General features: G+C 57.0%; 2 protein-coding genes across 11 annotated transcripts; both read left to right on the top strand.

Annotated features, from left to right (window-relative positions):
* Nucleotides 1–1,917: 1,917 nt before the first annotated feature.
* DUSP11 (dual specificity phosphatase 11) lies at nucleotides 1,918–7,931 on the top strand. 7 transcript variants are annotated; one of them, XM_058423745.1, is made up of 10 exons: nucleotides 1,925–1,969; nucleotides 2,674–2,749; nucleotides 3,497–3,628; nucleotides 4,121–4,244; nucleotides 4,655–4,787; nucleotides 5,045–5,091; nucleotides 5,250–5,325; nucleotides 5,786–5,905; nucleotides 6,599–7,085; nucleotides 7,278–7,931. In XM_058423745.1, exons 1-10 carry the CDS (start codon nucleotides 1,935–1,937, stop codon nucleotides 7,515–7,517), a joined length of 1,470 nt encoding a protein of 489 aa, XP_058279728.1. In that variant the 5' UTR covers nucleotides 1,925–1,934; the 3' UTR covers nucleotides 7,518–7,931. The 7 variants fall into 7 exon arrangements, with proteins under 7 accessions (XP_039943652.1, XP_039943651.1, XP_058279728.1 ...); XM_058423744.1 differs by having other exon boundaries at nucleotides 6,599–7,139; XM_040087718.2 differs by having other exon boundaries at nucleotides 1,918–1,969; nucleotides 4,727–4,787; nucleotides 5,789–5,905; nucleotides 6,599–7,931.
* A 243-nt stretch (nucleotides 7,932–8,174) lies between these two features.
* On the top strand, nucleotides 8,175–24,192 carry STAMBP (STAM binding protein). 4 transcript variants are annotated; one of them, XM_040087722.2, is made up of 10 exons: nucleotides 8,175–8,278; nucleotides 11,273–11,503; nucleotides 16,333–16,408; nucleotides 17,368–17,463; nucleotides 18,110–18,437; nucleotides 19,095–19,219; nucleotides 19,903–20,040; nucleotides 21,585–21,697; nucleotides 23,523–23,622; nucleotides 24,056–24,192. In XM_040087722.2, exons 1-10 carry the CDS (start codon nucleotides 8,175–8,177, stop codon nucleotides 24,110–24,112), a joined length of 1,368 nt encoding a protein of 455 aa, XP_039943656.1. In that variant the 3' UTR covers nucleotides 24,113–24,192. The 4 variants fall into 4 exon arrangements, with proteins under 4 accessions (XP_039943656.1, XP_039943655.1, XP_039943654.1 ...); XM_040087721.2 differs by having other exon boundaries at nucleotides 8,208–8,282; nucleotides 11,273–11,494; XM_040087720.2 differs by having other exon boundaries at nucleotides 8,208–8,282; nucleotides 18,113–18,437.
* The last annotated feature ends 675 nt before the right edge of the window (nucleotides 24,193–24,867 follow it).

Raw genomic sequence — 24,867 nt, 5'->3', positions numbered from 1 at the left:
CAGGGATGTTGATGCCAGGATGGGGTCAGGGATGCTGGTTCTGGGAGCATTGATTAGGGATGCCGGTACTGGGGATACCGGGACCAAGTCAGGGTTCTGGTACCAGTACTGGGCTGGGGATGCCAGTCCAGGGTGCTGTGCTGAACTGGGATGCTGGGACTGGGACGGTGACACCGGTACCAGCACAGAGACACTCACACTGGAGTAATGATGCTGGTTCTGGTACTGGTATGGCGATGCTGGGTCAGCACTGGGGCAGTGATGCTGGTGCTGGTGTGGTGATGCTGGTTCTGGTACTGGTATGGCGATGCTGGATCAGCACTGGGGCAGTGATGCTGGTGCTGGTGCGGTGATGCTGGTGCTGGTACTGGAATGGCGATGCTGGATCAGCACTGGGTCAGTGATGCTGGTGTAGTGATGCTGGTTCTGGTACTGGAATGGTGATGCTGGGTCAGTGATGCTGGTGCTGGTGTGGTGATGCTGGTACTGGTACTGGAATGGTGATGCTGGGTCAGTGATGCTGGTGCTGGTGTGGTGATGCTGGTACTGGTACTGGAATGGTGATGCTGGGTCAGTGATGCTGGTGCTGGTGTGGTGATGCTGGTGCTGGTACTGGAATGGCGATGCTGGTTCTGGTACTGGAATGGCGATGCTGGATCAGCACTGGGTCAGTGATGCTGGCACTGGTGTGGTGATGCTGGTGCTGGTGTGGTGATGCTGGTGCTGGTACTGGAATGGCGATGCTGGTTCTGGTACTGGAATGGTGATGCTGGGTCAGTGATGCTGGTGCTGGTGCGGTGATGCTGGTGCTGGTACTGGAATGGCGATGCTGGATCAGCACTGGGGCAGTGATGCTGGTGCTGGTGCGGTGATGCTGGTGCTGGTGTTGCGGCAGTGAAGCCGGTTCGGTCCTGGTGCAATGGCACTGGTTCGGTGCCAGTTCGGTGGTGCCGGTTCGGTCGCGGTGCAGTGGCGTTGGTTTGGTTGCTGTGCTGTGGCACTGGTTCGGTCCCAGTGCGGTGGCACTGGTTCGATGCTGGGGCAGTGGCACTGGTTCGGTGCCGGTTCTGTACCGGTGCCGTGGCACTGGTTCGGTGCTGGTTCGGTGCCAGGGCAGTGGCACTGATTTGGTGCCGGTTCGGTCCTGGTGCGGTGTCACTGATTCGGTGCCGGTTCGGTGTCGGTTCTGTCCTGGTGCGGTGTCACTGATTCGGTGCCGGCTCGGTGCTGGTTCGGTGTCACTGGTTCGGTGCCGGTTCGGTGCTCGTTCGGTGCCGATTCAGTCCTGGTGCGGTGTCACTGGTTCGGTGCCGGTTCGGTGCCGGTTCGGTGCCGGTTCGGTGCCGGTTCGGTGTCACTGATTCGGTGTCGGTTCGGTCCTGGTGCGGTGTCACTGATTCGGTGCCGGTTCGGTCCTGGTGCGGTGTCACTGATTCGGTGCTGGTTCGGTGCTGGTTCGGTGCCGATTCAGTCCTGGTGCGGTGTCACTGGTTCGGTGCCGGTTCGGTGCCGGTTCGGTGCCGGTTCGGTGCCGGTTCGGTGCCGATTCAGTCCTGGTGCGGTGTCACTGATTCGGTGCCGTTTCGGTCCTGGTGCGGTGTCACTGATTCGGTGCCGGTTCGGTCCTGGTCCGGTGTCACTGATTCGGTGCCGGTTCGGTCCTGGTGCGGTGTCACTGGTTCGGTGCCGATTCAGTCCTGGTGCTGTGTCACTGATTCGGTGCCGGTTCGGTGCTGGTTCGGTGCCACCCCGGGGCTGCTGTACCGCCTGTCACCGCTACGCGGCGCCAGATCCCCAGGGCGCCGCGCGGGAGGCGTGGCCTCTCATTGGTGGGCGTGGTCCTTCGCTTTGGGGGCGTGTCCTCGTCTGGCTCCGCTGTCGCTTACTGCGGGCGCGGAAGTGACGTCACGCGCGGGCGCGGCGCCGGCGCCATCATGGCGGGCAGAGGGGCGTCGCGCGTCCCGGAGCGGTGAGCGCGGCCTGAGCGCGGCCTGAGCCCGGCCTGAGCTCAGGGTCCCAGAACCCGGCCGGGGCTTGGCAGCGGCGGCGCCGCGTGCCACTGTCGCTTGGGTGTCGTGGGGTGGGGAACGAGGGTCGCTGGGGTTACCGGATTTAAAGGCCCCCGGGCCTGGGGAGCCTTGAGAACCTCTGGCCAGGGTGGGTGTTGAGTGTCCGTGAGCCAAGGGGATTTGAGAGTCCCAGGCCCGGTGGAGATTTGAGGGGGGATTTGGGAGTCCTGGGCCCTGCGGAGGTTTGAGGGGGGATTTGGGAGTCCTGGGCCCGGTGGAGGTTTGAGGGGGGATTTGGGAATTCCGGGCCCTGTGGAGATCTGAGGGTCCCCAGACCAGGGCCATGGTTCCCAGGCCAGGGTAGTTTTGAGGGCTCTGGGTTTGAGGGTCCCCAGGACTGGGGGGAATTTGAGGCTCCCTGGGCCGGACAGAGTTTGAGGGGTTCTCAGGACAGCGGGTTTGGTGGACCATGGGTCAGGGGGTGGCTGGTGGTTCCCTGGACGTGAGGGATTGTGAGGGTCTCATGCCGGTGGGAGGTTGAGGTCCCTCAGTCCTGGTGGATTTGTGGTTCCTGAGCCGGGGGAATTGTGTTCCCGGGTCTGGGTGTGTTTGGGGGGCCCCGGCCGGGGGTCTCTGCCCCGGTTTCACACCCCCGTGGGTTCAGGTGGACCGACTACATCCCGCTGGGCCGCAGGATGCCGGGCACGCGCTTCATCGCCTTCAAGGTGCCCCTGAAGGAGGTGAGGGGCCAGCGGGGCTTGGGGCAGTGTGGGCTGGGTAGCAGCTGTGGGGAAGCACGGCTTGTTGGGGATTCCTTGAGGGAATTCCTGAGAGTCAGAGCCGGGTTTTGGGAGCGCAGGCTGTCAGGGGTCAGTGTGGCAGCAGCTGGGCCTGGGCTCTGCCCCCAGTGAACAGGGACAGGAGGAGAGAAAACAGCCCCAGGCTGTGCCAGGGGAGGCTCAGGGTGGAGAGCAGGAGGAATTTTTTTCTTCCTGGGAAGGGCAGTCAGGCACTGGAGCTGCCCAGGGAGGTTTGGAGTCCCCACACCTGCAGGTGTCCGAGGAAGGCCTGGACGTGGCACTCGGTGGGGACAAGGTGGGGATCAGGCACAACTTGGACTTGGTGGTGTTAGGGCTTTTCCAGCCTCAGTGATTCTGTTATCCCATGTGTTTGAGCTCAATCCCAGGGTTACAGCTTCCAGCAGGAAACCTGCAGTGTCTGGGAGTGTTTGTCACTGTGGGGTTTTGCCACGGTTAGAGTTGTCACTCACCCCTGGGAAGTCTCAGCTGAGCAGCCCCGAAGCTCTGAGGCCCTGAGGGAGTCCCTGTCCATAGAGCTGGATGAGTTTTTATTAATTTTTCAGCTCAAACCATCCCAGGATTCAGTGATCAAACTGTGTTGTTCTCCCTGATCTCCAGGGAGCCTCTCCCCACCCATCACAACGCACCCAGATTTTAATAACTGCTTTAAAACATCGCTTCCTGCAGAGTTTTGATCAGAACCTCCTGCCAGAGGAGAGATTTTCCCCCCATGACCTCATCACGAAGGTGAAGGAGCGGAAGGAGGAGCTGGGGCTGATCATCGACCTGACGTACACCACGCGCTACTACGGGCGCGAGGTCAGTGCTCAGAAACGGGGGATCCTCCTCAAAAACAGCGGCCTGGGAGGCTGGGAGGGCCTGGAATCCTCTGGCAGGGGCTGAGGTGAAGCCTCACAGGCCAGGGGGGTGTTTCTGATCGAGCCTCCAACCCCCAGATCCTCTTTGAACCAGCCCGAGGTGGGGATGCCGTTGAGGTGGGGTTCGTGGGCTCTCCGGAGGGAAGAGCTGGTTGCAAACAGCTTTGGCTGCGTGGGCAATCATGGGAAGGGTGTTCCAGGTTCTGTTTGTGTTTCATCCTCCCCAGGGAGAAAACAGGGCAAAGGCAGGAGAAACACTCCAGAACATTTGTGCTTTGTGCAGGGAGCAAAACACAACTTTTCTGACCTAAAACTGTGTAGCTGCTATTTAGGGCTGGGAAAACTCATCTTCTTCTGGTTTATTAGCTGTGATTCTTTAATTAATCGGGATCGTTGTGTTTTTTCTGGGAATTATTGAGGCTTTTTCCTGTAGGAACTGCCCCCCACACTGCGCTACTCAAAGATCCTGACCATGGGACACGAGATCCCAAACAGAAGAACCATCTTGAGGTTCAAATACCTTGTGAAAAAGTTTCTGGCAGACAACAAAGACAACGGTGAGCGTGGATCTCCCCGACTCTGCTGCTGGCATGGGCCAGCAGGAATTTCTTTTCCTTCTCTTGCCGTGGGAACATCAAGGCAATAAATTGGGTTTTTCCTGGTGTAGAAATTCCCGTTGGCTCTGATAATCCAGGCCAGGCTGGACAGGAGCAGCCTGGGACAGTGGCAGGTGTCCCTGCCCGTGGCAGGGGTGGCACTGGATGGGCTTTGAGGTCCTTTCCAGCCCAAACCATTGCAGGGTTCTGTGATGATTTGAGCCTTAATTGCGTTTGAGCTCTGGGATTGTGCAGATGAACTGCCAGAATCAACGAGCTGATGAGCTGAGTGCTAATTAGACGTAGCTGTGGTGATGTGTGTGGCTGTTCCTGTTGGTTGTGCTGGTGTCACTGACGGAGGGTTGATGCAGATGGGCTCGTTCTGGGGAGATCTGAGCGATTTTTGAGGAAATGCAGCTGCACATCCGCTGTGTGTGTTACAGATAAACTCATCGGGGTGCACTGCACACATGGCTTGAACAGGACTGGCTACTTGGTCTGCAGGTGAGTTCTCCGTGGTCAGCTGGGGTTCAGCAGTGGCATTTCCAGGAGAAAACAGGAGTGGAGTGATGTGTGTGATCCCCGACTTGCAAGGATTTACAGCTTTTGTTAGGGGGCAGTAAATGCTGATCCTCCATTCTAGCACACAAACAAAAAGTTAAAAACCCCCCAGCCCTTTTCTGTTTGTTTGAGTCACCGCCAGCCCGTCAGTGTTTTCATAATTAATTGTGTAATTAGAGGTGTTCTGCTGCTCTGTGCAGGTACCTGATTGATGTTGAAGGCATGGAGCCAAATGCTGCCATAGAGTGTGAGTATCCTGCTGGGATGGGGAATGTTCAGGGAGCTTTGGGATGGCTCCAGGGAGGGACCTGTGCCTGCTGAAGGGCTTAAAACCCCTCTGGAGGGTTTCAGTTGCTCAGCAGCCCTGGGGGTGATTTGTGTTGAGGGAACTGTGTCTGTCCTCAGTGTTCAACGAGTCTCGAGGGCATCCCATAGAGAGAGCCAACTACATCCAGGATCTGCAGAAGAGAGCCCTGAAGAGGTGAGTCTGGGTGTTCAGGGGCGAGGAGAGCTGCTGGGGGAGGTCATGGACCTCAGGAGCGGGGCTGGGACAACACAGGGAGAGCCAGGGCAAGGGGGAAATGGTTTAAAACTCAGAGGGCAGGGTTGGGTGGGATTCTGGGGAGAAATCCCTCCCTGTGAGGGTGATGGTGGGCTGGGATGGAATTCCCAGGAAATCTGTGACGGCTCCATCCCTGGAAGCTTCCAAGGTCAGGCTGGAGCAGCCTGGGATAGGGGAAGGTGTCCCTGCCCATGGGACTGGATGGGATTTGAGATCCTTTCCAGCCCAAACCATTCTGGGATTGGAACTGGGTGGAAAAACCCCCAGGCCCCCTTTTCTGGAAGGGTGTGAAGGAGCTGCTGGGATCACTCAGTGAGTGAAAAAATTCAGCTTTTCCACTGAAAACATCTGACACTCGCTTTAAAATTCCCTTCAAAAGCAGCTGTGACCTGAAGAATTTGGGCTCAGATCTCCTCAGGAGAAAAGGCAGTGCCCCAGCCAAGCCCCAAAAGCAGCTGGTGAAGCACCACCCGAGCCAGCCCCCCCTGGCAGTGCCCAGGTAGGTGTTTGCCCCTTCCCCTGGCTGTACCCTGAGCTCAGGCTCAAGGAGCTGCTCCCTCCCTTTGGAAACAATTCCAGCTGGATTTCTACAAGCTGCAGCTCACCCAGGGCTTTGGCAGCTCTGGGAGGGTGAAAAACCCTTCTCTGAAAGTTGTTGGGAGCCAAAGTGCCAACGGAGACGCTCTTGTGCAAAGCTGTGCCTGGGAGTGCCAGTCCTGTGCCTGTAGGGGTGGGATGGCATCCTGGCAGTGTGGGAGCTGGGTCCCAGTGGGGCTGGAATGTTCTCCAGCCGGGAATTTTCAGGGAGTGGAGTGCCAAGGGAGGCAGCTCTTCCCTGAGAGTGAGGTGGGGCCTTCTGGGCTCTTTCTGGGCTTCTCCTGGAACAGGGGATGCAGGGAAGAGCTTCCCTCAGCTGGGATATGAGCTCTGGCAGCTCCTGGCTGTGGGGGAGCTCCCAAACCATCTCCAGGACACGTTTGGGAGCCAGGGCCAGCTTTGGCCTCCTTCCCCTCCTCGCTCAGGGGTGCAGAAAACACTCCCTGATGAAAACCTTGTGCCAGAAATCAGGAGTGAGCCTCTCTGGGTGTGCCCATCCTTCAGGCTGCAGGAACAGCCTCTGGGTGCACCCAGAGGGGCTGTGGGCATTCGCAGCCGGCCTTTTTTGGGTGCTGGCTCCCAAATTTCCTTGCAGGAACCCCGGCAGCGCCAAGAAGAAGCAGCGGCCTGACCCCACAGCCCAGGGACAGCCCCAGGAGCTGGGACACAGGCACGGAGCCCTGGGGCAGAGGCAGCTGGAGCAGAGGCAGCAGAATCACCTGGAGCAGAGGCAGCAGAATCACCTGGAGCAGAGGCAACAGAATCACTTGGAGCAGAGGCAGCAGAATCACCTGGAGCAGAGGCAACAGAAGAAGCTGGAGCAGAAGCAGCAGAAAAAGCTGAAACATCTGGAGCAGAGGCAGAATCACCTGGAGCAGAGGCAGCAGGAGAGGCAGAATCACTTGGAGCAGAGGCAGCAGAATCAGCTGGAGCAGAGGCAGAAAAATCATCTGGAACAGAGGCAGCAGAAAAAGCTGAAACATCTAGAGCAGAGGCAGCAGAATCACCTGGAGCAGAGGCAGCTGGAGAGGCAGAATCACTTGGATCAGAGGCAGAATCACTTGGAGCAGAGGCAGAATCACCTGGAGCAGAGGCAGCTGGAGAGGCAGAATCTCCTGGAGCAGAGGCAGAATCACCTGGAGCAGAGGCAGAAAAATCATCTGGAACAGAGGCAGCAGAAAAAGCTGAAACATCTGGAGCAGAGGCAGCAGAATCACCTGGAGCAGAGGCAGCTGGAGAGGCAGAATCACTTGGAGCAGAGGCAGCAGAATCACCTGGAGCAGAGGCAGCTGGAGAGGCAGAATCACCTGGAGCAGAGGCAGAATCACCTGGAGCAGAGGCAGCCCTGCAGTTTTCCCCCCAGGAACTGTTGGCTTTCTCCAGCCCCCAAGAAGAAGCACAAGGAACTGTTCCCACCCCAGAGCCCCCAGCCCTGGCTGCCCCAGGAGCCCTCACGTGCCAGGAAACGCCGGCACCGGCACAGGAAACGTGAACTGAAGGAGGAAATGTCCTGACAGCGTTGGGAATGTGTTCCACGAGGAAAAACCCTCCCGGGCTGGAGGAAGCAGCTGTGGCTCAACCAGGAGCTGCCAGGCCGGGTGTGGGGCAGCTGATCAGGGCTGACTTTTATTCTGTTTTCTCTTGCTCCCCCCAGCGCCGATGCTTTTACAAGGAATTTTTTATCTGATGCTGTGCAGGGTCTGATCCATGAGGGATGCAGGGAATAAAAATAAACACAGACTCAACCAGAGCTGGAATAATCGTAAAGAAACATCCTCAGGCACTCCTAGAGCTTTCAACAAAACGGGCTTTTGTTTATTTCCTCAATATATGACGAGGAACAGGATTGGGCCTGAAAACACCAGATTTTTTTCCTCTCCTTTTTACCTACTTTTGTTAAAGTAAATTTCCACAGTGTGCAAACTCCAGCCTGGGTGTGGAGCAGTCATTTCCCCTGAGGGGCCCGTGCAGGGTCCGCGCTGGGGGGGTTGTGCGGGGCTCGCGCAGTTTTGGGGTGAGAACGGCCGGGTTTGGGCTGGGCCGGAGCGGGGCCTCGCCACTGCCGCGGCCCCTTTAAGACGTGGTGCCGTGACGTCATGACGCACGACGCTAAGGGAACGGAAGCTGGTGTGCACCCGGCCGGAAGTAGGGGGTGTGTACTACATACCCGGATGTTGAGGCGGCTTGTGATTGGCTGTCGGGAGCGAGACGGTGCGGTGCTGCGGCGGGTGGGGAAGAACCCGGAAGTGCTGAGGGGGAACGGCGGCGGTGCGCGGCAGGTCAGGGCTGGGCCGGGGATGGGGGAAGCCCTGCGGGATGGGGGATCCCGGCCTCTGCTGGGGGGTCCCTCTGGGCATCGGGGGCGGCTCGAGGCGTCCCGACCTGTCCTGAGAGACCGCGCCGGGAGGGCTCCGGTTTGCGGGGCCGGAGGGTCTCGTGTGGAGGTGCGGTCAGGGGGGTCTGGAATATTCCCGAAGGGAGACCCGCTCCGGAGTGTTCTGGCTGCGGGAACCTCACTTTGGGGAGGGGGATCTGCTTGGGGCCGGGAGTTGTTTCCCCTCAGGACTGGGGATCCGCTCAGGCGGCTCTGACTGTGCGATCTTCCCCCTTAGGACAAGGGGGTTCGTTTGGGGCTCCCCTTGCCCTGTTGTGGGGGGCGGGGGCTTTGGTTTGGGGGTCTTCGTCTCGTTTTACGGGGGAAGATTTGGGGGCACAGTCGGTGCCGGGGGGATCTTCCCTGCGCTCCCTTTTAGGACAAGAGCTGCAGGACTTGCGGAGGGCTCTGATTTTGGGGAGGGGTCATTCTCTGGTGGGGTCCCCTGGGGATGGTCTGGAGTTTGGAGGTGCGGATTTGGGCACTTTATTTGGAGGGGTGCTGTGGGATTTTGAGGGTTTCCAGGGTGTGGGTGGGGTTTATTCTCCCGGGGGGAAAAAGGACTGTGAGATTTAGACAGGGATCATCTTGAGGAAGGGATTCAGAGCTCTGAGTTGGGGGAGCAGCTGAACCCCCACCCCCCGAGCTGTGGCTGTCACATCCCAAAGGGGTGAGGACGTTTTTAGGTGTTTTAGGAAATCCGTGTGATTTCACAGGGAGTTTAACCCTTCCCTTGGCCCAGGGTGGCTTTTCCAGGGAAAAACTGCTTTTGATGGAGGAGAAGGAGCCTTGTGGAGGATTTCTGGGCTCCCTGGTGCTTCCTCCACTTGGAATCCACCAGCTCCTGTCTGTGGTGATTCCCACATGGATCAGGTCGTGGTGCATTCCTGAGGTGATGGGAGTGCCTCCCACAGCACAGGCAGAGAGGGATTTGGGATGGATCCTGTTGGGTGAGGATGGGTTTGGGATGGATCCTGTTGGGTCAGGATGGATTTGGGATGGAGCCTGTTGGGTGAGGATGGGTTTGGGATGGATCCTGTTGGGTGAGGATGGGTTTGGGATGGATCCTGTTGGGTGAGGATGGGTTTGGGATGGATCCTGTTGGGTCAGGATGGGTTTGGGATGGAGCCTGTTGGGTCAGGATGGGTCAGGGATGGATCCTGTTGGGTCAGGATGGATTTGGGATGGAGCCTGTCGGGTGAGGATGGGTTTGGGATGGATCCTGTTGGGTCAGGATGGATTTGGGATGGAGCCTGTCGGGTGAGGATGGGTTTGGGATGGATCCTGTTGGGTCAGGATGGATTTGGGATGGAGCCTGTTGGGTCAGGATGGGTCAGGGATGGATCCTGTTGGGTGAGGATGGGTCAGGGATGGATCCTGTTGGGTCAGGGATGGATCCTGTTGGGTGAGGATGGGTCAGGATGGGTCAGAGATGGATCCTGTTGGGTCAGGGATGGATCCTGTTGGATCAGGATGGGTTTGGGATGGATCCTGTTGGGTCAGGATGGGTCAGGGATGGATCCTGTTGGGTCAGGATGGTTTAGTTGAGGTGATGTTAGGACATGAGTTGGACTCAGTGATCTTACAGGTCTCTTCCAACCTAGTGATTCCATGATTCTGTCATTGATTCCGTGATTTCTGTAATTCAGTGATTCCACGATTCCTGTGATTTCCATGATTCTGGAATTGATTCTGGGATTTCTATGATTCCATGATTCTGTGATTGATTCCATGATTCTGTAACTGATTCCATGATTTGGTGATTCCGTGATTTCTGTGATTGTGTGATTCTGTAGTTGATTCCACGATTCTGTGATTTCTGGGATTCCATGATTCTGTGATTGATTCTGTGATTCAGTGATTTCTGTCATTGATTCCGTGACTCCATCATTGATTCTGTGACTCTGTCATTGATTCCATGACTGTCATTAATTCTATGACTCCGTCATTCATTCCGTGACTGTGATTGATTCCATGACTCCATCATTGATTCTGTGACTCCATCATTGCTTCCATGACTCCATCATTGGTTCCATGACTGTGATTGATTCCATGACTCTGCCATTGATTCCATGACTCCATCATTGGTTCCGTGACTCCGTCATTGGTTCCATGACTCTGTCATTGATTCCATGACTCTGCCATTGATTCCATGACTGTGATTGATTCCGTGACTCCGTCATTTGTTCCGTGACTCCGTTATTGATTCCATGACTCCATCATTGGTTCCATGACTCCCTGATTGATTCCGTGACTCCATCATTGGTTCCGTGACTCCATCATTGGTTCCATGACTCCATCATTGGTTCCATGACTCCATCATTGGTTCCATGACTCTGTCATTGGTTCCATGACTCTATCATTGATTCCATGACTCCGTCAGTGATTCCATGACTGTGATTGATTCTGTGACTCCATCATTGGTTCCATGACTCTATCCTTGGTTCCGTGACTCCGTCATTGGTTCCATGACTCCACCATTGTTTCCATGACTGTGATTGGTTCCATGACTCTATCATTGGTTCCATGACTCTATCATTGGTTCCATGACTCCACCATTGGTTCCATGACTCCACCATTGGTTCCATGACTCCATCATTGGTTCCATGACTCCACCATTGGTTCCATGACTCCACCATTGGTTCCATGACTCCATCATTGATTCCATGACTCCATCATTGTTTCCTTGACTCCGTCATTGGTTCCATGACTCCATCATTGGTTCCGTGACTCCATGATTGATTCCGTGACTCCGTCATTGATTCCGTGACTCCGTCATTGGTTCCGTGACTCCATCATTGGTTCCGTGACTCCATGATTGATTCCGTGACTCCGTCATTGATTCCGTGACTCCGTTCTGCGCGGGTTCTCACGCCGGTGCCTCGCTCCCCGCAGATCCCCGGCACGGCCCATGTGTGTCACCATGCCCGGCCCCGGCGGCGCCGGCCTGGCTCCGGAGGAGCGCGTGCGGCGGCTGATCCAGGCGGGGAGCAGCGTGGAGGTGAGCGAGGACATTCCCCCGCGCCGCTACTTCCGCTCGGGCGTGGAGATGCTGCGCATGGCCACCGTGTACTGCGAGGAGGGCAACCTGGAGCACGCCTTCATCCTCTACAACAAGTACATCACGTAAGGGCTGCGGGGCTCGGGGCCTGGGAGAACTCCACAGCTCTGCGTTCTGGCCAGGGCTCTGCTCCTGAGGGGTTTAGGGACCCACAGCTGGTGGAACTGGCCAGGAGATGTGGGAAAGGGGAGGCACAAAGGCACAGAAACAGCTCAGACTGGCCAGGAGATGTGGGAAAGGAGAGGTGCAAAGGCACAGAAACAGCTCAGACTGACCAGGAGATGCAGGAAAGGGGAGGCACAAAGGCACAGAAACAGCTCAGACTGACCAGATGTGGGAAAGGTGAGGCACAAAGGCTCAGAAACAGCTCAGACTGACCAGATGTGGGAAAGGGGAGGCACTAAGGCAGAGATACAGCTCAGACTGGCCAGGAGATGCAGGAAAGGAGAGGTGCAAAGGCACAGATGCAGCTCAGACTGACCAGGAGATGTGGGAAAGGTGAGGCACAAAGGCTCAGAAACAGCTCAGACTGACCAGGAGATGTGGGAAAGGGGAGGCACAAAGGCACAGAAACAGCTCAGACTGACCAGATGTGGGAAAGGTGAGGCACAGAGGCAGAGATACAGCTCAGACTGGCCAGGAGATGTGGGAAAGGAGAGGTGCAAAGGCACAGAAGCAGCTCAGACTGGCCAGGAGATGTGGGAAAGGAGAGGTGCAAAGGCACAGAAGCAGCTCAGACTGGCCAGGAGATGTGGGAAAGGAGAGGTGCAAAGGCACAGAAACAGCTCAGACTGACCAGGAGATGCGGGAAAGGGGAGGCACAAAGACACAGAAACAGCTCAGACTGGCCAGGAGATGCGGGAAAGGTGAGGCACAAAGACACAGATAGAGCTCGCTTGTGAAAGTTTCCAGAATCCATAATCCCAGAAAAGTTTGGATTGGAGATCATCCAGTCCAACCCCCTGCCCAGGCAGGAGGTGACACAGGGACACGTCCAGGTGAGTTTGGAATGTCTCCAGAGAGGGAGACTCCAGCTGTTCCAGGGCTCTGCCAACCTCCATGGAAAGAATTTCTTCCTCCTGTTGAGGTTGAACTCCTTGTCCTGTCACTGGGCACCGATGGAAGGAGTCTGGCAGCATCCTCTGACACCCCTTTGGGATGTTGGTATCATGGGAATGAAATCCCCTTGGGAACCAGGCTTATCTTGGATGGCTCTGTCCCTCTGGAGACTCCTGTCAGCAGCAGAGAGATTTTATCAACCTGTAGATCAAAGTTTGAGGTGTTTTGTCACCTCAGTTGGCCTCAGTTTTTTTCAAGGTTGGCTGTGAAATCCTAGGGCTGGGCCGGGATCCGTGATGAGGGGTTTTTGTATCCAGTGTCTACCTGGAAGGATCGAGGCTGGATTGTGGTGTCTCTACTAATCCTGCTTCAGAGGAGAAGCCTCTTTTACTCTGAGCCTGTTTTACTCTGAGGTTACTACAGCCTCCACAGCAGGGAGTTCCTCCTTTGGGACCAGGAACCACTCGGATTTATTTTACACCTCAGGAACATAACCCAGCCCCCTCAAACACAGCTGTGTGCCTCTGGGTGTTTAAAGGGATGAAAACTCTGACCTCAGTGGTGCAGTGTCCTGTTCCCGTGGGGTTTTTTTCTTGAATCTTTCCCTCCTGCTTCCACCCAGTGCCACTGGTGTGTGGCCTGTGCTGTGCCCACTCTCCTCACTCACCCCAAATAGGGTTGGCATCTCTGTGGGCATTTTCCCTCCCTGCCCCCGTGGGCAGGGTTGCTGCCCCTTAAACCCAACACATTTTTCTCTGATTAGCTTTCCTCCCCGCCTCGCCCTTCCTGAGCTTTTATGGGCATGGTGGCGAGGGCCTGGGAGGCTGCATGGAGAGCTGGGAAGTGTAAAACCTTTGGGAAGGGTTCCAGGCCTTTTACGCAGCTGGGGCCAAAGGAGAAACTCTTTAACTAAACAAATGAGCCGGAGGCTGTTTGACTGTAGCAGCCAGAGGTGCTGGGATGTGTTCCCAGCAGCTTTCAAATCATTCTCCTGGCGTTTCCATCCCGGCTGCTGGGCTGAAGGGAAAACTTCCCCTGGTGGGATTTCTCCAGTGCTGACGAATGTGAGCTCCTGCCCAGGAGTGTCCAAAGATAGGAGCTTAATGCCAGCGTCATTTGTTCCAGTCAAGATGGGGAGCAATGGGTTTGATGTTTTCTAGATGTCCTCATCCAGACAGCAGGAGGAGGCACTGGCAATTCACTGGAGCCTCTCACAGATTTGCTCTGCTCTTCCTTCCATGGAATGAGGCCAGGCTGGGGGAGCTGGGGGTGTTCAGCCTGGAGAACTGGAAAAGCCCTGGGGAGCCCTGAGAGTCCCTTCTGCTGCCTAAAGAGGGGTTACAAAAAGGAGGGAGAGGGATTTTTCACACGGGCAGAGAGTGCCCGGCCAAGGAGGGGTGGTTTTAAACTGCCACAGGGCAGGGATGGATGGAATATTGGGAAGGAATTCCTGGCTGTGAGGGTGAGGAAGGGCTGGGTTGGAATTCCCAGAGAAGCTGTGGCTGCCCCTGGATCCCTGGAAGTTTCCATGGATCACCCTGGGACAGTGGGCGGTGTCCCTGCCGTGGCAGGGGTGGGATGAGCTTTGAGGTCCCTTCCCTTCCCAGCCATTCCACGATGCTGGAACTCTCTCCAGGATTTTTCACACGTGCCTTGTCACCTTGCAAGTCTTTCCTTGCCTGTGCTCCTGGGCAGCTTCTCCTGCCTTGATCCAAATGGGTGTTTTCCTTGAATTTCCTTGAATTAACAGGAACACTCAAGTAATTTGCTAAAGCCAAACAAGAAGGAGAAAAGTAAAAAGACACAACTTTGAGCCAAATAAGAAAGAAAACAGTAACAAGATACAACTGTAATGTTGGGGCTCCTTGATTGGCTTGGATCAGCTCCAGGGACTCATGGGGGTGTCCCAAGGGCCTCGAGAGCCACCGGCTTGGCCTGGGCACAGGAGCTGGGCTTAAAAATAGTCCTGGCTCTGGCTGCTCGGTGCCAAACAGCTGCTGCTCCGCTGGGCTCGGGAGCAGGCAGAGCTTTGAACCAGCCCAAACCTCCTGGCTGTGGGAGGATTTGGTCTTGCCAGGGATCAGCGGGGCTGTCCCTAGGAAACACGAACTGTTCCAGCCCTTCCCCTGCCCCATCCCAGCCTCCACTGCTGCTCCTGCCCCGGAGTTTTCCTCTGGCTGCCTGAGCCCTCCTCTCACCCTCCTGCCCAATTTTTCCTCCGCTTCCTGACTTGTGGAAACCCAGCTGTCTCTGCTGGTTTTTCCATCCTGCCCAGGCCAGCATCTGCTCTTAATCCTTGCTAATTAATCCCTTCCATTTGAATCTACGAGCTGCTGGCAGCGCTCGGGGCCTTGTTGTGTCTCCTCGGCACAGTGACCTACTTCACACCCCCAGCTGGGCATGGGGACTTCGCTGGGGGTTTGGGAGGGAGCCACGGCCTCTCCAGGGCTCCAGGCTGTGCCCTGGCTCTGCTGATCCTGCAGCCTCACCGGGAGCATTCGGGGAAACAAAAAGTCCTTCCTCGTCCCCGAGGGCTTGGAGCAGCTGGCTTTGTTTACTGCGCACACAGAGGTTTCTCAGAGTTTCTGTGCCCCCTGAGTTTTCCCTGCTTGGCTTTGCTTGGTTGGTTTCTTGTGCTCTCTGTGGCACTCTCTGTTCCCTTATTCCTTTTTCCCCTGTGCCTGGGCGGGAGGAGCTGGAACATCCTCCCGTGGGTGCTGAAGCAGGAAGGAGGGCAGGGGTTTTGGGTTATCCCCAAAGCTTTGTGGATGCCCAGAGCCAGCAAAGCTCCGCTTGCAGGAGAGAAGGGCCTGGCTAAGCTCAGCCTGAGCACTCTGTCAGTGCTGGGGACTTGATCACGAGTGATGAACTCAAGATGTCTCGAGCCTGGGGAGCCTCAGAGAGCTGAGCCAGAGTGAAGTGCCCCTTGTTTTGTTTTTCTCCTTGTTTTAGTGCTCATAGAACTCTGTGGAAGGATCTCACTGTGGCCTTCCAGTGCTTAAAGGAGGCTTCTAAGAAAGAGAAGAGGGACTTTTTTACCTTGGCAGTGACAGGACAAGGGGGAGTAGCAAAGCTTTGGATTGGATGTTAGAAAGAAATTCTTCCCTGGGAGAGGCACTGGGACAGGATGCCCAGAGCAGCCGTGGCTGCCCCTGGATCCCTGGCAGTGTCCCAGGCCAGGCTGGATGGGGCTGGGAGCAGCCTGGGATGGTGGGAGCTGAGTGGGCTGATGCTGAGCTCAGTCTGGATTTCCCCAAAGCCAGCACAGAATTCTCCCTCCTGCCCAGAACACCTGGGGTGCTCAGGCTGCAGAGCCCAAAGCTCCTGGTGCAGCAGCTGGGGCTGTTGGGAGCCTGCTTTTAGCTCACCTGCAAGTTTTCCCTGGCCAAGGTCTGAGTTAATTTGCCCTCCTGCCCAAACTCTTTGTCCCTCTGTGCAGAAGGACGGGGAGCTCTGAGTCAGCCGAGTCCTTGAGCTCGGGTGGAATCCTGGGACGCTCTCAGGTGTGGGCAGGTGCCCGAGCGCCTTCCTGAGTCACCGCTGTGCCCTTGGTGGTTTAGACCAGGTTATTAATGGTTCTCTTCAAAACAAATGTGCTCATCCCTGAGGAGCACCTCCAGAGGCCAGGTGGAAGGAAAAGCTGTGTGAGGCGCTCCCGTGAGAGCTGAGTGCTGTGTGAGGCGCTCCCGTGAGAGCTGAGTGCTCTGCGGAGCTCCAGGGGCTGTCGTGGGATGGAGGTTCCTGCAGACAGACAGATTGCCCTGAGGGGGAGCTCGGGGATCCCCAAAAACACCACTGACTGTCCTGAGCTGCCGCTTCTGTCCCCTTTTTCCAGGCTCTTCATCGAGAAGCTGCCGCAGCACCGCGATTACAAAAGCGCCGTCATTCCTGAGAAAAGGGAGACAGTCAAAGTGAGTGGGGACAGCGCCAGGTCTGGAACGGGAACGTGGTCGCTGTCATCCACCTTGGGCTTCCGTGGCTCTGGGATGAGTGATCCACACGCCTGCTGAGAAGTCTTGGCTTGGCCAGGCAGTTCTGACCCCTTGGGAGTTCAGTTCTGGGCTCCTCACTCCAGGAAATCCATCGTGGGGCTGCAGCGTGTCCAGGGAAGGGAGTAGAGCTGGGGAAGGGGCTGGAGCTCAGGAGCAGCTGAGGGAGCTGGGGAAGGGGCTCAGAGGGAGAAAAGTGGGATCAGGTGGGACCTTGTGGCTCTGCACAACTCCTGACAGGAGGGGACAGCTGGAGGGGTCAGGCTCTGCTCCCAGGGAACAGGGACAGGAGACGGGGAAATGGCCTCACATTGCACCAGGGGAGGCTTAAGTTGGATATTGGGAAAATTTCTTCCCCAAAAGCATTGTCCAGTCCTGGCACCGGCTTCCACCATCCCTGGAAGTGTTTCAAAACATCTGGGGACATGGATTAGTGGTGGACGTGGCAGTGCTGGGGGAATGGTTGAACTCTCTGATCTTGGAGATATTTCCCAACCTAAACAATTCCACGATTATCTGAGTTACGGTTTGAAGGGTTCTGATCCCATTGCACTTGCACTGGACTGGCTGTGGCGTCCAGTTTACCTCCTGTTGAGCACTGGGGTGTCCTTTCTTCCATGGTCAACTCCCTGCTTTTTATAAAGACCATCTGTGGTGGCTGGCTGTCCAAAGCAGTGATTTTCCAGAGAATCCTTGGAGATTCCTCACAGCCACAAGAAGCTGCAGCTCCTCTGCTCAGTGCTCACCAGATGAGGAAAGAACAGCAAAGCCTGAGCTCTTGCTCGCTGATTTTGGTGGTGGTTTTTGGATTCTGGAGCTGCTCAGGTTTCATTTTCCTTGCCTTGGGGCTGCCCCACACTGATGCTGTGTTTCCTCCTCAGAAACTGAAGGAAGTAGCCTTTCCCCGAGCCGAAGAGCTCAAGGAGGAGCTGCTAAAGAGGTACGCCAAGGACTATGCTAAGTACAAGGAGCAGGAGGTGAGTGACAGGAGACTGGAGGCCTGTGCTCCCCAGGAGCCCCTCGGTCTTTAGAAGCTCCAGGGCTCCCTGGGTGCTCGGGAATGTCCAGTCTGGGTGGCCCCAACTCTTTGTGGGCTGTCACTGTGGGTGCCTCTGTCAGAGGTGTCCCTGGCTCTTCTCCCCTGCATCCCGAGCCAGCCTGAGCTGGGGCTGTTTGCTTGGTTTGTTCTCTCTGTCCCAACACCACATCCAGGTCTTAAGGTCCAGCAACTCAGCGTGGGCAGGGATCTGGGGCTGAGTGGGCAAAGCAGACACCTCTGATGCCAGCTTTGCTCTGGATGAGTGTGACTTTAGAGACAGCATAGAGGGAAATCGACCTGGATTGTAAATCCAAGGAAGAGGGAGGGTAAAGCCGTGGTTTTCCTGCCCTTGCTCCAGCTGGCTCTGGATCTGTGCCCTGCAAGCTGAAGTTTCCTTGCAGAAAATGCTGTTTGCTGGTGGCCTTCTGCAGACCCTTTGGGAATAACCTGGGAATGGCTGGGGCTCTGCAGAGGCTTCGTGTTCTGCCCCGGGCCGGTGTCCCCCTCTCTGCTCCTGTCCTTGGGCGTGTTCCTCCTTGCAACAGGAGGAAGAGGAGTAATTTGCACCCACTTTGGCTTTGCAGCAGCAGCTGGAGGAGGAGAAGACTCGGGTAGCCCTGATGAAGCAGCAGCAGGCAGAGCAGGAGCAGTTCCATGCCTTCGAGGAGATGATCCGACGGCAGGAGCTGGAGAAGGAACGCCTGAGGATAGTGCAGGAATTTGGAAAGCCAGAGCCCGAGTCTGTGGATGGACCCCTCATCCCTGGCGTGGAAAAGCCCCCAACAGCTTTAATCCCAAAGGTTCCAGTCTCTCCAGTTCACCCGGCCAGTCCATCAGCGGGGACTGTCCCGTCCAAACCTCCTGTTGTGGACAGATCTTTGAAGCCCAGTGCTTTGGGGAGCACGGAGAACAGTTAGTACCTCTTGGAGCATCCCTTCTCCCCTGCTGGGGCTGAGCCTAACACAGCCAATTTCTCTTGGATCCTGGCTCCATCCCTCCCGAGTCACTGGGTGTTGTCCAGTGAGCGCTCACAGGCCTGGGGAGAGCTCTCTCCTCTTGGGAATGTGCCCTCCCTGCTTCTCCAGCCCAGTCTCCCTGCTGTTCCAGGGTCTGCAGCCTGTTTGCCTTTCCTTGATCCCAGTACTTGTTGGAGATTAGGGTTTAGCTCCTGGCTGGGCTGATTTAATCCTCCTCCAGACCGAACTCCACTAAATATGGTTCCAAAATACTAATTCAGACATGTCCAATGGCTGAGTCTTGCCCAGCGACACATCCTGCTTTAAATAACATTTTCTGAGGTTGTGTGGTTTCATTTTTGCTAACAAAACGCTCCTTTTGACCTCCTGCTAGAGGATCCTCCCTCTGCCCTTCTCCCTTTCCCTGTTGTGACAGAGGTGGTGCCTGTCCTTTACCAAGTGTCACAGCGACACATTTCCCTGAGCCCGCCACTGGAAGGAGACTTTATCTTCCCAGGTGGATTTTCTGTTTCACCCCTGCAGACCCTGGCCCGAGGGAGCATTTCTCCAGCGTTCCTGACTCTGTGCTCGCTGTGCTCCCTCCTCCCCACAGATGCAGCCGTGGATGTCCTTCGCCAGGTCATTGTCCCCAGGGAGCTGTGCCACAAGTTCCTGCAGCTGGCTGATGCCAACACGGTGCGGGGCGTGGAGACGTGCGGGATCCTCTGCGGGAAGCTGGTAAGGAAACGACCCCATGGAGACCCCAGAAGTGGCGCAGGGACTGTTTGTCACACTGCCACGGCTTTTTTGTCCTGGAATCCTTCAGTGTTTGGGATGATGTGCCTCTCCCTTTCCTCGTTTTCAGCTCAGGGTTTCCCCACCCTGGGTTGGGTGCCAGCCTGAGTCCCCGCTCAGCCTCTTCTCTCCCACTGGGGACATTCCTGGTGGCAGGCAGCTCCAGGCCCTGTCCTGTGCGTGTCCCAGCTGGTGGCCATCACGCAGACAGGGCTGATGGGACACTGTTCTCCCCCAGACTTTGCGTGCCCAGGTTTTGTTGGCAGCTCCAGCTCATCTGCCCTGAGTCACTCCCAGGAGTTTGCTTTGAAATGAAGTTGTTTGATGTAGCAACTTCCTGCAGTCCAGCTGCTTGCAGACACTGGGGATGGTTTAGGCATGAGGAACTCTCCCTTTAGAGTGGAGAGCTTGGTTTGGGTGGTGTCCAGGACTTCTCTGAGCTCCCATGGGTGCTCTTCACAGCAGGGAGATTGAAACGGGGAGAAAATCCTGCAACTCCTTTGTAGATAACTTGGAGCTGCGCCTGCAGATGGGTGGTAGATGCATCCATGGGCTTGTTCCAAGGCTTAGGAAATTCCCTCATATCTGGGGGGGGTTCAGCCTCCTGTGCTGCCACTGCCTTGCAGATGAGGAACGAGTTCACCATCACCCACGTCATCGTCCCCAAGCAGCTGGGAGGCCCCGATTCTTGCACCACGGAGAACGAGGAGGAGCTCTTCGTCATCCAGGACCAGCACGGCCTCGTCACCCTGGGCTGGATCCACGTGAGTCTCCTTCCCCTGGCACTGCCCTGGCCTCCAGCCCCAAGGGGAAGGGCTGGTGGAGGAGATGGCAGGGAATAGCCAGCAGCCTCTGCTTGGGTTCTCTCTCTGGTACGGTCTCGTTCACTACTCCGATGGAGAAACCCAAGCCTGGTTAATGTTTGGGTCCCTTCCTAAAGCATCAAACCCTCCGGAAGGAAGGGAGGAAAGGTTTGGATGAGATATAGGAAAGAAACTCTTCCCTGCGAGGGTGGGGAGGCCCCTGGATCCCTGGCAGTGCCCCAGGCCAGGTTGGACAGGGCTTGGAGCAGCCTGGGACAGCGGGAGGTGCCCCTGCCATGGCACTGGGTGGGCTTTGAGGCCCCTCCCAACCCATTCTGGGATTCTCTGGAAGTGGGAATCTTGGAAATGAAGCTTGTTTCAGCTACAAGCTGACTCCGGTGGCTCTGTGGGGCACCCCAGGCTCCTCTCCTGGAGGCACACACGTCCCATGCTGTGTCCCTGTGCAGCCCTGTGCTGCTCTGCTGTCAGCTGTGCCAGCTGCAGGCTCCTCCCTCGCTGCTCGCCGTCCCCACGGAGCCTTTGGCAGTCGGATCCGTGCCAAGCAAAGCTGAGTAATCTCTCGAAAGCAGCAGCTGCCTGAGGGCTTGGGCAAGGAAATGCTGCTGCTCCGAGTGCCTGGTCCATGCAGGGTGGCTGCTCCAGGGCCACCTCTGCAGCGACAGCCCTGCCACATCCCACTCTGGAATTGCTTTGGCCCTCCTGCTGGTCTTGGCAAAAAAAAAAAAACCAAAAACAACTCAAGCAGCAAAAGGAGCGAGAGCTATCAGCAGGAGCTGAGGTGAGGGTTGTACAGCCCTCCATGGAATGTGATATCCTCCATGGAATGTGATATCCTCCATGGAATGTGATATCCTGGGGTGCCGTGGCACCATGGGATGTGCTGAGCCCCGAGAGCTGCGCTTCAGGAAGGTGTGAAGTGCCCTGCAAGGACGTTGTTGTGGCTTCAAGGTGTGATTTTTCACGGCAGGAATGTAGAGTTCCTTCTGTGGGTAACTCCAAAGGGAAAAGAGCAGTGCATGTTTTAGGATGATCCAAAAAAAAAACGGCTACAGAGAGCTGGAAGGGACTTAGGACAAGAGCAGGGAGTGTGATTGGATGAGGGGGAACTGCCAGAGGCAGGGTCAGATGGGGTATTGGGAAGGAATTCTACCCTGTGAGGGTGGGCAGGGGCTGGGATGGAATTCCCAGAGCAGCTGTGGCTGCCCCTGGATCCCTGGGATCGTCCAGGGCTGGGTTGGACGGGGCTTGGAGCGGCCTGGGACAGCGGGAGGTGTCCCTGCCCATGGCTGGGGTGGCACTGGATGAGCTTTGGGGTCCCTCCAACCCAAACCATTCCACAATTCCCTGAATTCCACCCCGGGTGTGTCCCCTGTGCCCCGCAAGGAGCTGTGTCTGCTGTGCCACAAGATTCCCTCGGCAGACGTGATCCCTTGGGAGGAATTTCCCAGGCTGCTGTAACTGCTGTCCCCGTGTCCCTGTTGCAGACCCACCCCACCCAGACTGCCTTCCTGTCCAGCGTGGACCTGCACACACACTGCTCCTACCAGATGATGCTGCCCGAGTCCATCGCCATCGTGTGCTCCCCCAAATACCAGGAGTGAGTATGGATCCCAGGGGTGAGTGTGGATCCCAGGGGTGAGTGTGGATCCCAGGGGTGAGTGTGGATTCCAGGGGTGAGTGTGGATTCCAGGGGTGAGTGTGGATCCCAGGGGTGAGTGTGGATTCCAGGGGTGAGGATGGATTCCAGGAGTGAGTGTGGATTCCAGGGGTGAGTGTGGGTTCCAGGGGTGAGGATGGATTCCAGGAGTGAGTGTGGATTCCAGGAGTGAGTGTGGATTCCAGGGGTGAGGATGGATTCCAGGAGTGAGTATGGATCCCAGGGGTGAGTGTGGATCCCAGGGGTGAGTGTGGATTCCAGGAGTGAGTGTGGATTCCAGGGGTGAGTGTGGGTTCCAGGGGTGAGTGTGGATTCCAGGAGTGAGGATGGATTCCAGGGGTGAGTGTGGGTTCTAAGAGTGAGTGTGGATTCCAGGGGTGGATGTGGATTCCAGGGGTGAGTGTGGATTCCAGGAGTGAGGATGGATTCCAGGGGTGAGTGTGGATTCCAGGAGTGAGGATGGATTCCAGGGGTGAGGATGGATTCCAGGGGTGAGTGTGGATTCCAGGAGTGAGGATGGATTCCAGGGGTGAGTGTGGATTCCAGGAGTGAGTGTGGATTCCAGGGGTGAGTGTGGGTTCCAGGGGTGAGTGTGGATTCCAGGGGTGAGTGTGGATTCCAGGGGTGAGTGTGGATTCCAGGGATGAGGATGGATTCCAGGGGTGAGTGTGGATTCCAGGAGTGAGAATAGATTCCAGGTGTGAGAACGGGTTCCAGGAGTGAGTGTGGGTTCCAGGGGTGAGTGTGGATTCCAGGAGTGAGTGTGGATTCCAGGGGTGAGGATGGATTCCAGGAGTGAGTGTGGATTCCAGTGGTGAGTGTGGATTCCAGGGGTGAGTGTGGATTCCAGGAGTGAGTGTGGATTCCAGGGGTGAGTGTGGGTTCCAGGAGTGAGTGTGGGTTCCAGGAGTGAGTGTGGATTCCAGGGGTGAGCGTGGATTCCAGGGGTGAGTGTGGATTCCAGGGGTGAGTGTGGATTCCAGGAGTGAGTGTGGATTCCAGGAGTGAGGATGGATTCCAGGGGTGAGTGTGGATTCCAGGGGTGAGTGTGGATTCCAGGGGTGAGTGTGGATTCCAGGGGTGAGGGTGGATTCCAGGGGTGAGGATGGATTCCAGGGGTGAGGATGGATTCCAGGGGTGAGTGTGGATTCCTGGGGTGAGTGTGGATTCCAGGGGTGAGGGTGGATTCCAGGAGTGAGTGTGGATTCCAGGAGTGAGTGTGGATTCCAGGGGTAAGAATGGATTCCAGGAGTGAGAATGAGTTCCAGGAGCTTGGGCTGGGGAGGCTTTTCCCTCTGCCTGGCCTGTCAGGCACACCCTTCCTCTCTCAGATTCCTGGCCCGGGGCTGGAATGTCACACGTGGGGCTGGACAGCTCCTGTGGGGCTGGAATGTCACACGTGGGGCTGGACAGCTCCTGTGGGGCTGGAATGTCACACGTGGGGCTGGACAGCTCCTGTGGGGCTGGAATGTCACATGTGGGGCTGGAATGTCGCACGTGGGGCTGGACAGCTCCTGTGGGGCTGGAATGTCACACGTGGGGCTGGACAGCTCCTGTGAGCTGTCTCCAGGGGCTGTGTCTGGGCAGGGGTTGCCCACCCCTGAGGGGAGGTTCAGAGGTGGGGAGAGGAGTTTCCCTGGAACTGGGGTGTCCCTTAGCCTCAGTCTCTGCTCCTGCTCGAGGTGAGCGGCCCCAAACGCGCCCCAGGGGATGTGGCCGGGCCTGCAGAGGCTGGAGCTACAGAGCTGCTGTTCCTCCGCTCCAGGACAGGGTTTTTCAAGCTGACGGAGCACGGCCTGGAGGAGATCTCATCCTGCCGGCAGAAGGGGTTCCACCCCCACTCCAAAGACCCCCCTCTCTTCACGGTGAGCTCCGTGGGGGCTCTGGGGAGGGGAGCGGGTGCGCCGGGCGCTGCTCTTGCATGAAATGCGCATTGAGGGGCCGGGCTGTGACCGGGAGGCTCAGCCTGGCAGGGGCTGCTCTCCAGCTCCCAGAGTGGAGGTGCAGGAGCTCCCCGGGATTTTCCAGGTGTTGGGAGGGGGATGCAGAGCTCCTGGCTGCAGGAGCAGGGTGAGGCAGCGGCCCAGGGCTGTTGGAGGAGGGGATTTGTGTTTGGGGCCGGCCGTGGTGGCTGCGTGGCACCGGGCAGTGCCAGCGGTTGGGGGGATCCAAGGAGCTGGATCCAGGGGCTGTTCTGGAAAAGCACTGGCTGCAGGTTGTGCCAGGAGGTAGGGGAGACTCACCTGAGCTGTGGGAACATCTGAATAACCCCCTGTCCCTTCTTCTCCTGTCTTCCAGACCTGCAATCACGTGTCGATAGTGGAGAGAGACGTGGTGCTGATGGATCTGCGATAAAGCCTCTTGCCTTGTCCCTTCACGGGAACCACCCACCTTCCTTTAGGCCTAGGGAACCGGTTTTCTTCTCCTGTAGCAGATGATTTCTACCGTGTAGTGCTCCCTCCCCTCCCTCCCCCTGCCCTCAGCGGGAGCCCCTGGAACCTCAGTGCCTGGCGTGGGGCTGGCAGGGGCCCCAGGTGTGGGGAGAAGCCAGCTGGGAGCTCAGAGACAACACTAAAGCAGTTGTTTAACTCTAATCCACGGCTTGAACGACCTCCTGGAGAGGTTCCCCATGATTTGCTGCAACCCTGAGGTGCGGAAACCTCTTCAAGTGCTTTTGGGACTTGCCCAGTTTAACCCATGCCCTGTTTTGTCCCCCGTTGCGGGCTGCTCGGTCTCAGCACAGCTTCCAGGAGCAGATAAATCTTTCCTGCAGTTTAAAGTCAAACCTTGCTGACCCCTCTGACCCCCACACGAGCTCAGTGCTGCTCCCTGGTACTCGCCTGGGGAGGGAAAAGGGCCCAGCCTCCTTGGGATCCCTCTCCCAGCGTTTCAGGGCTGAAGATCCCTGGATGTGGCCCTGCTTTGCATCCCAGCAGTGTTTGGGGCTGTCTGGGCGCCTCATCCCTTTCCGTGGCTGGGGGATGCCCCGGTGTCACCACGGAGGAGCTCGCTCTCCTGGCCGCCATCGCCGCTCCGCGACGGAATTCCAGCAGCTTCCACCACTTCCATCCCACTCCGAGATGGGATTTCCAGCAGCCTCCACCACTTCC

This window comes from Hirundo rustica, chromosome 28 (genome assembly GCF_015227805.2).
Source record: "Hirundo rustica isolate bHirRus1 chromosome 28, bHirRus1.pri.v3, whole genome shotgun sequence".
In the NCBI taxonomy this organism is placed as follows: domain Eukaryota; kingdom Metazoa; phylum Chordata; class Aves; order Passeriformes; family Hirundinidae; genus Hirundo; species Hirundo rustica.
Note: the sequence above shows the minus strand (reverse complement) of the source record. Positions and strands in the feature narration are given on the sequence as shown.

Excerpts from the sequence above, each read along its gene's own strand:
- DUSP11 (XM_058423741.1), top strand. The coding sequence starts at position 1,935 with ATGGCGGGCAGAGGGGCGTCGCGCGTCCCGGAGCG. Across the intron at positions 4,788-5,044 it reads ACTGGCTACTTGGTCTGCAG|GTACCTGATTGATGTTGAAG; the intron begins GTGAGTTCTCCG and ends TGCTCTGTGCAG. Across the intron at positions 5,326-5,785 it reads CAGAAGAGAGCCCTGAAGAG|CAGCTGTGACCTGAAGAATT; the intron begins GTGAGTCTGGGT and ends TCCCTTCAAAAG.
- STAMBP (XM_040087722.2), top strand. The coding sequence starts at position 8,175 with ATGTTGAGGCGGCTTGTGATTGGCTGTCGGGAGCGAGACGGTGCGGTG. Across the intron at positions 11,504-16,332 it reads CTCTACAACAAGTACATCAC|GCTCTTCATCGAGAAGCTGC; the intron begins GTAAGGGCTGCG and ends CCCTTTTTCCAG. Across the intron at positions 18,438-19,094 it reads TTTGGGGAGCACGGAGAACA|ATGCAGCCGTGGATGTCCTT; the intron begins GTTAGTACCTCT and ends TCCTCCCCACAG.